This window comes from Seriola lalandi, unplaced genomic scaffold, assembly GCF_002814215.2.
Source record: "Seriola lalandi dorsalis isolate HSWRI2012SDOR001 ecotype SW California unplaced genomic scaffold, Sedor1 jcf7180002054914, whole genome shotgun sequence".
Classification (NCBI taxonomy): domain Eukaryota; kingdom Metazoa; phylum Chordata; class Actinopteri; order Carangiformes; family Carangidae; genus Seriola; species Seriola lalandi.
In genome coordinates this window covers 1,396,916-1,409,075 of record NW_019525466.1, presented here as the reverse complement: position 1 = coordinate 1,409,075, position 12,160 = coordinate 1,396,916, and the positions used below count along the sequence as shown (strand labels likewise).

Below are 12,160 nucleotides of genomic sequence, written 5' to 3'. Positions count from 1 at the left end.
GGGAGGAGGAGGGTGAGGGGGGTGGGGGGGACTAGGCTCTCCACCACTAATGTTTTCTTTAGGAACAGGCTGCTGCTTGTTTGACTTCCAATGAAAACAACGCCGGCGTTTGCAGTTTGAACAAATTGTCCAGTGTTGTCCCGAGGAGCAGAGGGCCAGTGCAGAGGAGAAAGGGACCTGCGGCTTGGAAAGACGTATGTGTGACATGGACATTACATTACATCCATGTGCAGCAGCCATCAGTAAATCACTGGCAGATATAGTCACCAGGGGCGTCTTAAAAGGCCGATAATAAAATATCTTTGGACTGAAGTTGACATTTATGCTGATATTTTAATGTTTGTTTTATAGAAAGCAAAATATGCAATAAATGACCCGTACGGGTGGAGAACTGTCTGAAATAGATTTGAGTCCACGTGGAGACAATAAAGGCTTCATGAACAGGTGTGCAAAAGTGCAGTGCGGAACAGATTGCACTCGAATTAGCGCCTGTGACTCAGGTGGGATTTGACACGGTGCACAAGCTGTTGCACGATGCAAATTTAACACACAAAACCTGACTTTTATAGCCCCAAGTATTTAAACATGGCAGCAGGGAGAGCAGATTTTGATACGCCCAAAGCAGGAGATTCAGGCTGAAAACAACGATGCATTGAAAAATAAACACACGGGGGGGATACATTAGTGGAGGCCAGTAAGTCGAGTTTAAGTAACAGATCCATGAATTTCCATGAAACTTATCAGACGCCAAAACACTCCACAGCAGTTTCTACTTTATAGCACTGTTTGGAAAGATTTTACAACCCTGGAAAGTTGTTACCGTGACGTTATTTCATCAGTTGTGTTGCAGCAATCAAGGAGGTGAACAGCGGAGTTGTGTCATTCATGTTCATGTGAATTTGCGTGCGTTTAATTGGCCATTGTAGCACCTTGCTGGATGACGTGGCACTGATGTTGACTGGCCTCCCTCATGGAAATGAAGGAGGCGTTGGAAGCGTCAACTCTTCTAGATAACAATTCAAATAAAAAAAAGGGCCAATACTGTGTGTTTGCAAACCGGTCAAAGTTCACGTCCGGTTGTGCATGAGGTTTGTGGAAAAGACTTAAAAATGAGGATGTGTGGACAGAGACGAAAGACTCTTATGACTCAGAGAAGAGATGACACAGGTGTGCACTGCATGTAGAATGTTCCAAGAACAATTCAAATGGAAAACACTCATTAATTATCACTACATCCATCCGTATTTGACATTAAACAAAGTCGTTGGAAAGAAAAGGAAAGTACTACACTACACTACAAATTAAAAGCAGGGATTATCTGTTGGGCAGGTTCGTCTAATTTTTCACATTCTTATGTCTTAAGCAACCAGAACAAACTATAAACAAAAAGCCCAAAATAGAGCAGCACTGAGGAGATGTGCAATAATGATTTTTTATAGCAGCTCGCAGCTTTGTGAGGCTGTACGACACCAACACGCTGATGTCAAGCAGGTATAATGTTTACCATGTTCATATGGTAATAAATGCTTTAGAACAGTGTTATATAGTGCTGCAGGATACGCAAAAAAGAATCATAATGATCATTTTGGCAGATATTGCGATTTAAGTTGGAATGGTCGCTTTTTCATTTAATTTTCACACACAAAAAAACATTTTTTAAATGATAATGATTTGATTTTTGTTGTGTCTTGTACCAAACAAACATGTTTCCTTACGTCTGAAGTATATAGTATATATTTCGATTAATTGTGCAGCCCTAGTGTTTTATAAGATCTCCACATCTATGTGAGTAACAATACATATGATGTAAAAATAAATACAAGTGGAGTTTCTGGCTAAATATCCATTCATATTATCCCTCTGCCTTTTTGTATTAAACATTATAGTGTGTTGGCATTAAACATTATTTTCATGACCAAATATCTGCAAAACTAGTAAGAGACCAAATTAAAATTTTGAGCTAAAGTTCATCCTGAGTGGAACATGAATGTCTGAATCAAACTTCAGGGTAATGCATCCAGTGAATCCACATCCCGCTCAGTCATCAGGATGCCCATGAACTATTTGTTCCACTTGAACTGATTTAGTCTAAACAAATTAAACGGTCAACTCTTGAGCTTTGTTAAACGTCGGACAGATTGTTCCACTGACCCAGCTCCTCCGGTTTGTTTTAATTGCAGTGTTTTACATCGGTGGTTCCCAAACTGAGGGTCAGGGCCCTCCAAAAGAGGTCGCAAGATAAACTTGAGCAGTCATGAGGAGAAAAATATCAGAGGAAACTTTGAAAACATTTCTTCTACACAAAATAATGTGATTTTTTTCAAACTTTTCTTTCAAAAATTCCTGTTTTCATGGGTCACACTGGGTAGTTCCAACATTTTTCAAGCCTTTCTAAACTTGAACATATTGAGGGGAAAAAAAAAATCACATTGTTGAACTGCTCTCGACAGAAATATTCAGCTTGCTGTTTCTTGGTTGAGGAACTTCCTCCCTGAAAGATCCCGAGCTGTATTTGTTGATGGTGTAAATTCTAACATCTTAAGGATCCGTAAAGCTGTACAGCAGGGATCTGTCATAGGACCACTACTGTTCTCCCCTGCATATCTATAATATCATTCATAATATCATGTTCATGCAGTTAATGCAATTTTATATTCAGCAGCTTCCTCACAGTCTTATGTCCAATTGATTCCCTGGTCTTACAATAAGCTCTTATTGATCTCAAACTGGTGTTAAACCAAGACAAAACAAGCTCCCAAACATTGACATTGTATTGATTTTCTACTCTGTCATGTCTTTGCCACGTCACTGTTTACAGAGATGTGGTATCAGTAGGTTATTTTTGGCAACCTAAAAGCAAGACTTTTAAAATAAATAACCAAGTGTTAGATAACTACAGTAACTGACTGCCAACAGCTCGTGACACGTAAAGCTGAGCACAAGTGGATTGTACTGCAGGAATGGTATGAAAAAGTTTTCTATGGATTTTTTGGTACCGGTTCAAAGTGGAAAACAGCTGTTGTCCTCCCTGACAGATGAAGCAACAGTATGAATTTTTCCACAATTTAAAACAAATGATGGTCCAGATGTGACAGTCAGAAATGGAAGAGGTTTTGATTTCTGTGGATGTCGAGATAGTGTGTTGTCTTTGTTGCCATTAGTGTCTCATAGAAAACACAAGACACCATGGACAATTGTATGTAACACACCATCTGCTGCATCAGCAACTTTGAGCTGTGATAATCACCAAAAGATAATCGATCGCTTGTGAATCTACATCCATGTTAAACTGAAGTCTGGGGACCAAAGGACAATGGGAGAAAGATAGAGAAAAAACCTCTCTCTTGTGTTGCACTGTTCACATCTGACATTTTATTCATTGAGCAATAAATAAATGCAACAATAAAACATCAGGATTTACCGTATCCGAGTCGATGGGCTGGTATGAGAAGTCCGGGGCTTGTTGAAACATGGGATTCTTCTGTGCAAACAGCTGCTGGTGAAACTCCTGCAGCACCTACATGTGTGTTTTTCAAGGGAAAAGAAGGAAAAAGTTTAAAGTCGAGAAAGAACAACTCTATGTGCTATGTTCAAAATAAAAATAAAAACTTTTTGCCTTTATTGTGAAAAGTTGCTCAGTGTTTCTAGTTTCACAGTAGACCAGCAGCAGTTAGTGCAAAGCAGACAAGACTGAAAAGGTGGGGCCAATTTAAACAAAGATTTGTATCGGATGCCCCCCAGTTTAATATATCTTTATCTGCAAAACCTCAGTTCAGCACTTCAGACAAATATTTGCCTCCAGCGGCTGACATTTACTAGCTCATTTAACCAAATCTATTTCAGCGTGCAGATAAAACGCCTAAACATGAAATTTGTTTTTGTCCAATACGTTTCAGGACGGCATCAGTAGATGCATGACATTATTCAGCAGCACTGCATGTAAAATGAAGGCAGTATGCAGCTGTGAAACACTATGAGCAAGTACTGAAAACAAAAAACAAACAGGTAATGCAGCAAACCCAGTATATTTCGCTTTCAGCCCTGTATCATATTCTTATCATATCCCTACATTAACTTAGAAACACTCTGATAGGGTTTTTACTTTACAGTTAGCATAACATACTTGTGTGTGATTTGTGACATAAACAGTATAAAATCTTACACACTATGCGCTAGTATTTTATACTGCATAAATAACAGCAGTATTTCAAATTATTCTTATAAGATTTCTCCTCAGCTGCAGAGTTTATAATTTATTTCCCATGATATCAAACAGAGTCTCGGTTAAATAAGGTAGTGAGAGTGCGTTCAAAGGTTCTCAAGATAAAAGGGGAACATAGGTGGAATATTCACAATGCATAACCTCTTATCAGTTCCTTATTTGGTGTCTTTATCCACATTTATCTTCACTTTAATCTATCATATAATTTAACATCATAGATTCTGTTATTCAGCGAGTAATAGTGAGTTTATCATATTTTTCTCATGATATCAGGACCGTCAGTTTTTTGCATTCTGTTTGTCTGCTTCAGTCAAAACTGAAATATCTATGAACACACCCTGTCCAGCAGTGTGGACCAGTAAAAACAAGAAAAGCCTGAGGCTACAGAATTAAAAAGAGTGACGCAAAAATCAAAAACAAAGGATTTTACTAAATAACAAAAGTCCTCTGGAGAAACATATTGGAGCTGATATCTTGTTCCCATTAGACAAGTGGAACCAGAGGAGGAGAAAGTATTTAGATTTCTATTTGCTGTGATGGGAAATAGATTTTGAAACTGACCACAAAACACAAGGTATTAAAGAAATTATCACATTCATGGGCGCTAATCAAAATGTCACTTTACACAGAGCACACTTGAGATCTGTTCCAGGGGGTTTGTGTTGATACAGGAAGCACATGGGCTGAAAGAAATGTGAGCTCTGTTGAAAACCCCTTTCCACCCCACTGCTTCCCTCTCTTAATGATTTGTTCATATTCCTGCCTGTGCAGAAACAAAATGCCGCCGCAGCTCCAGAGAAAGAGGCAGGATGACCCGAACACAAACAGACTCAAGGAGGCCGGCGGCTCCAGAGCTTGTAACCGAGGAGCACCCGAGTAACTCAAACCATTTCAATTAATTAGCAGTCGGCGAGGCGGCAGAGTTCAGCTCCTCCAACATTCACAGAGAGTCTGAGTGATACTGATGGATTAGAGACGTCCTGAACCCGCCGCTGATCCGGGCGCATTTTAATGGATCGGCTACAATAAACCTGATCAAATGATCCGATCCTTCCTTTACTGTATTCGATTGTGTTTTGTCCTCCTCAGCCTGCTAGAGCTGCAAAGCTAATCTACTTTACGACAGCAGGTCTCAACAGTGCGAATATTTCATTGTGTATGTGAATGACAATTAAGAGAAACCCTGAGTTTTAACAACCAGATGGGTAAAATACATGGATCTGCTAAAGTCAGAACTTTATTAATCCCAAAGGAAAATTTGCTTATTATTAACATTTTCTGCTGAACCAAATCGTCACATTAAAGGTCGCTCGCAGCTTTTCGCTAATTAACATTATCTCTAAGCCGGCAACTAACTATTATTTTCATTATCAATTAATCTGCAGACCATTCTCTTGATTAATCAATTCATTTTTGATGTTTTGATCTGTAAAATGACATAATAAAACAGAGACAACCAGGAAATACTCACTCTGAAAATGAATAAAATAATTGTTCAATTATCAAAATAGTTGGGTCATTTTCAATCAGTGAATCGACGAATCGTTACAGCTCTAGTTAATTCCATGAATAACTTGACGACAGGCTAAAATTAAACTTGTCTAGTCTGGTTCAAGTAGCACAGGTGAGAGAGAAGACGTGAAGTACAGTTAGTCCAGTGGGTTTGAAGACTTACCCCATTTGAGCTGTTCAACAGCTGGTTGAAGGTGTTGTGTACAGCCTGGTAGGTCTCCAGCTCAGTCTGACACAGTGACACCAGGTAATCTTTTACCTGCTCGTAGATTCTGCCGTCTAAGACCTGCAGACCACGACAGACACACATTTTTTCAGCTTTACAGTACGTATCCCACCGTCCACCCTCTCCTACTCCGAGAGCGAGTCCTCACCTTGATGCAGTCCATGAGGTCCGTGTCGTAGTAGCGCTGCTGGTGAGCGTTAGCGGCCGCTAGTGTGAGAAGGTAGTCGTTTCTGGCGTGCGTGGCTTTGGAGTTACACTCGCTCCTCTTGGCTTTCAGCTGAAACACAGAGGATCACACACCGATGACTGACTGTGGAAACCAGAATGTGGAGCAGATTATTGGATGTAAAGATCTCACACCTTTACACTGGCCCGCTGAAGACTGGATCTGGACTGGAAGAGACTTAGCTTGGACCTGAACACAAGAAAAGACCGACTTTATAACTCTAGGAGTGAACATGCCAACACTGTTTATTTGTAATATTTCTTTTCAGTTGAAGTTTTGCATAATTTAAACACATCAGCAAATTTTTGACAAATTCTTGAAAGTTGGGAGAAAAGCAAGAAGGTTCACTGTTCGCAGAAGACTTGAAAACAGTAGACAGGGTCAGTTTTCCTGTTATTTAACCCACATTAATTAATTTAGGTTTAATATGGGGACAACAGAGAGAAAAGTGAACTTAAAAATCGCACGTTTCTGCAGAATAAAACAGTTTTCGCAGTTTTTTCGACATGTAGATTTAGTGTAAATCCTTATGATTGTCTGATTGCTCCTGGAGAAATATGATCTTCACGTATAACCAGGTTACCGTTACAAGTACACATGTGCTGGCAGCTGGATGAAAGGGGGGATCAATACACCGAGCGATGCCTTCTCACTTCTAAAACAAGTCCCAGTCAAACTGACTGAAAACACCTTACATAAGTCAGTTTCCACTGCTGAACATTTGACTATTTGTTAAATTCATACACTTTTTCGCTTTGAGGGAAAAACACTGTTCTCACTGGACTGGTCTTCATCTCACAGACACACAAAGAAACAAAACAGAAAACTGAAAGCAGCATCCTCTTTCACTACTGCAGTTAAATACAGGAAAGTTAAAACAGATTTACAGCAACCAGGTTATGACAGTCCATGTAAACATGTTCTGATTAGCCAAGTAACCCGGTTTCTCTGAGTGACCTCGTTACTGGTTAAGTGCTTGTAAACGTGCTAATCAGCATGAGAGCTGCAACACACACATGGGAAGCGCCACAACAGAGAAGAGGGTGAAGTAATTTCGTGTAAAAAACATTTTTAAAGCCCATCAACACTGAGATGAAATTATCCAACTTTACGGTCTTGCACCCTCGTGACCTGCAGTCTCTGGAACGGTTTAATTCTGCAGACATTTGGAAGGTTAAAGCAAACACACCTGGAAGTTAATACCCGTGTATGTGTGTGTGTGTGTGTGTGTGTGTGTTTACACATAAAGTAGTATTTGTAGTATTAGAATAAATGCCAATCCAGCTACTAATCCTTTCCAATAGCAAAACTTCACAGAGCTGTGTCTGGGCTCTATAATAAACTTTCCTGACGGGCAGAAAAATGTCTGCAATGTGGTGAGTCAAAGTGCCAGCTGTTCATGTTGTGCCAGGACAAAGTGTTGAGAATGAGGGGGAGAGGAGAACGCTCCCTCAAGACCAGCAACAACAGTCTGAACGTTAGTTGTTTGACGACTATTTTCACAATCAATTATCACCCTGAACTTGAGAGTAAGTTTCGCTTATTGTTACTTCCCTTGTGTGTTTGAAACATCACTGCAGAGTCATGTTTGCGCAGACACTGAAGCTACAACAGCGTTTTCACGTTCATCTGCTGAGGAGGGGAAGTACGAGCATGATTTGTGACATGACAACTAATTTGGAAACCAACCATGGTACAACAGGCAACTTACACAAGCGTGATGTGGAAACATGAAGCCTCCGGCGCACAAACACTGAGAGACGACTTGTTTCAGTGAACTAGGAGAAATCATGTATCCAACAGTTTGAAAAGCAAATCATTTGGATATTTATAGATTCTTGATTTTCCAATGAGGGAGAAGGAGTAGATGTAATTTGAAAAATAAATAAATAAATAAATAAATAAATAAATTTTCAAATTGGCCGTTTTGTCCGACCAACCGCCCAAAACCTAAAATTTATATTGTTTATTATAATTAACGCCAAGCAAAAGCAACAAATCCTCAGACTTGAGTTGCTAGAACCATCAAATGTTTCGCCTTTCATGTTTATCAGCTGATTTTCAGCTCTAGTTGTTTGCGTAATGTATTTGCTCCGAGGCGCTTCCTGTGACAGTTTTACAGGCCAATATTAGTCCAGAGATTAAACAAGGTTCAACGTCAACTGATTGGTATTTGAGCTGCAACCATTAGTTGATTTGAACTGATTTGAACAGAAAATTAAATCAAGAATTGTTTTAATAACAGATTAATCATTTAAGTCAATTTTCAAGTAAAAATGTCACAGATTTTAGCAGCTTTTATTAGACTTTACTTTGTGCTCTGGAAAATCATCTGATGTTTACACTTGAAACGTTAGCTTGTAGAGCTGTGAATAACACCCCCATAATAATAATTTGGATCGTACTTGGCGTCCAGCTCTGCCTTCTCCCTGACAGCCTGTGCCATCGTCTCAGCCTCCTGGTATTTCTTCCTGCTCTTCGTCAGCTCCTTCACCGACTCCTGCAGCTCAGCTTGGACCACTGTCAGCTGTTCGATACACTGAGGACAAGAAGTTGGAGACACACGACAAAAAAAAAAGAGAAAAATTTACATGTATGCAAATAACTTTTCCCCCGAAATGCAACTCCTGAAAAATATGCAAACACCTCTTAATAATATCTACAGAACGTGTGGCGCGAGTAATGTCGGCGTGGCATGCGCTATACAGGAGCAACGATAGCATCTCCTGAAGGGTGAGGGTGAACAAGAGCAGCATTGTGGGCTGCAGGCGGTGGAACGTGGCCAGCAGAAACCAGAGAGCAGCGCTGGTTACGTTTCAGCACTGAGTCACGGCGGCCTCGGACCTTACGATCAGGGAAACACGCTTAAACCTCCAGACGCCACCGTGCAGTAAATTGCTGATCATTTATGACGAGAGCAGCTGCTGTGACTTCTGCCCTCCACGGGCAGATTGCTTATCACAAAGCTTATCAGTAATACGCTGGTCGTTTACACTGAGCTCCTGCTGTAAACGAGTCTGAAGTGACACTGAAAGGAGGACAGAGAACATGTAAATATGTCCGCTACTACTAACAATAATAACTCAGTCATTATGGCTTTCAGTGGAGCTCAGTCACAGGTCTAATATCAACAGATACACATATATAGTTTTGCTCTGCTTGTACAAACACACACAGTATCTCTCTTTTTATAAAAACCATGATAGCCTCACCCAGAGTGTTGTCATTAACCTGTGTTTTATCAGTGCCGGGGAATGACTGATTATTAACAGGTAGTCACTGTTAACTCACTATTTTATATTTGAGTAGTTTAGAGGCTTACCGAGGAATCAGTCAAGCTGGTATATTAGCAGATATTACCTCAGCAGATACAACTGTATTAGAATATATGTGACAAGATAAATGACATGAAACTGAAGTCGAGAAATGCCAACTCTAGTTCAGTTATCTGACAACAGAAAATAAAGCTGCACTGAAACACTGAAGTTTAACAGACTGAGACTGTCACTCTCCCTTCTCTCGCTCAGATTTCTCACTAAACACAAACATGAAAAACAAATTGTGCTGTGTATGTGTTGAAACAACTTTGATAGCAATTGAGATGTATGATTAAATATTAATCTTAAATCAATTAGCAATAAATCCAGGCGTTTATACAGCACATAGAATGCGTCTGTTTTCACAAATCTGGTTGCAAATCTGTCTTTGTTTTCCAGGACTACAAGACAATCAGGATCCAGTCCAGAGGGTTTTAGTGATGCAAATGAAGTTGTTTGGTAACTGACAGAGGAGGAATAACTTGTGCAGCTCTGGTGCACTTTAACAGCTTAGTTACAACAATAACAGTTTATGTAGCTTTCTAACAACTATTTATAACTTCCACAAATACGCAGACGACTCTCATGAATGAAATATGAGCGAGGGTTTTGCTCATTTTTAACCCAGGTCATTGAATTATAAGCGGATCAGATAAATGCTACTGCATCTTGTTATATGAGAAAAATCAGTGGCGCCTCTCTCTTCCTGTTGCTACACACAGACTGGAACAAACAAAAAAAACAACGTCTCTTTTCATTGTCACCTCCAGGGGCTTCTTCCACAGACTGCTTAATGACTTAGTGATGTTCGGGAGACGCTAAGATTACGTACACATCTTTTTAACATCTGGCTAGAACGTGTCTCACAATCGGATTTCAATCTGTCTGGAATTCTTCTTGGATGCTTCGCTTTTTATGACACTGGATAGCTATTCAATCTGCCCGAGACGCATAAAGTGGCTAAATGTACGCGGGGCGTTCGGACCAAAAACTTTTAAACACTGTAAAAAGATCATCCTGACATTTATACGATTCTGGGTAAAGCTTTAAACAGTTTAATTCATCCACATAAAATGAAACCAAACACCTGAACGAATCTGAAATGTTATGATATACGCAGCTCTGGTCCAAAATAATGTCAGTGTTATGTTTCAAAACCCATTTTGTCAGACCTTCCATCAGATTCAGACCGACTTCCCTATTGCTCATGCTGGAAAAAAAAAAGAAAAAGACTGGATGACATCAGTGGAGCCGTGCACATGGTTGTGTGTATTATAAAAAAAGAAAAGAAGGACACAGGTGACTGAAACCTGAGCAGCGATGTAAGATTGACCTGCATTACCTTCCTCAGCTGCTGCTCCTTCTGCAGTCGGGCCGTCTTGGCCGGATCGGCAACCTGGACTTTGTAGTTGTCGCAGGTGCTGATTCTGGACTGGGTGACCTGGACTGTGCCCTCCAAATAGGCCCTCCATACACAATACATGTTCCTAAAGAAATCAGGAAACACAAATACACACGGGTTCTTTCACACAAACAGGTCTGAGATTATTTTCTCACACACGCTTCGGCTGCACGATTAAATCAAAACAAGATCACAGGCCTGTAAGAAATCAGATTTATGTGATATCGATTCTGCAGTGTTGACATTAGAGTTGTTTTGAGTGAGTCAAGTGTTTGTTTTGATTCTTCCAATGAGTCAAAACAAACACTTCTGATTTTCTCCCTAAGCTCCGTCAACAAACGACACGTGCATTACTCCATGTGACGAATCATTGTCTTGATTCATTCGGAAACACATTTAAGAAGCTGCAACCAGCAAATTATCATATTTTTTTGCAAAAATGATTATGTAATTAAAAAAAAAAAATGTATTTTGTGTCCCTCAACTCCACTAAAATATACAGTGGAGTAAAAGGTGGAGAAAGAAAAAGCTTTTTAGGAACAACAACGAACACTGTGTCAGCGTCCTGAAATATTTTTTTCATGACGGAAAAAAGTTGTTCTTAATAATTGAGGGAGAAAATCAAGATCACAAATCTGAGAAGAAAAAAGAAATGTGACTAATGGTTGCTGGTTATTTTCTTGATGAATTGTTCGGTCTACTATAAGAAAACAGTGAAAAATACACATCTCAAAACCCAAAAATATTCAGTTTACTACAACGTAAAAACAAGAAAAAGGCAGCAAAGTTTCACATGTGAGAACCTGACACCGTCATCATTTAAACAATGAATTAACTGATCGTTCCAACTCTAAATACAATGAACGTTTGATTTGACACTGAAAATGTTAAATTCAAAGAAAACAACAAGGAAAGAGTTCGAACAATCGTCCCCTTTGGTGAAGAGGACTTTACCTGTGGTCTTCTTGTTCTTCTGTCGGGGTGTCCGGCCATTCCCTCTTTAGATACTGGTTTGCCAGCTTCTGGAGGGCCTGGAAGAGCAGAGCAAAGAGACAAAAGCGAGGATGACCTTTCAACCTTTGACACCGACACACATTTCCTGCGTCTCATCTTCACATAGGACGTGCTCGAAAGACTGTGACCCCCCCCTGACCTTGTCCCTATAAACCACCAGGCGGCCGGAGCATGAAGACAGAAGCATAAGGAGACACTTTATTCTTTCATCCAAACATAGGAGCAGTAAAGTCAAGACCCC

The 12,160-nt window shown here is 39.9% G+C and overlaps 1 protein-coding gene across 1 annotated transcript in view; it reads right to left on the bottom strand.

The window, feature by feature from the left end:
- The window catches only part of LOC111673241 (F-BAR and double SH3 domains protein 2-like), a 32,811-nt gene that overhangs the window by 9,690 nt on the left and 10,961 nt on the right, over positions 1-12,160 (bottom strand). The window contains exons 4-10 of the mRNA XM_023430948.2: positions 11,860-11,936; positions 10,846-10,990; positions 8,592-8,725; positions 6,321-6,375; positions 6,109-6,237; positions 5,898-6,020; positions 3,422-3,517 (exon numbers count right to left, since the gene is read on the bottom strand). Of these exons, the coding sequence (XP_023286716.1) occupies positions 3,422-3,517; positions 5,898-6,020; positions 6,109-6,237; positions 6,321-6,375; positions 8,592-8,725; positions 10,846-10,990; positions 11,860-11,936 (759 nt within the window). The remainder of the gene's footprint in view (positions 1-3,421; positions 3,518-5,897; positions 6,021-6,108; positions 6,238-6,320; positions 6,376-8,591; positions 8,726-10,845; positions 10,991-11,859; positions 11,937-12,160) is intronic.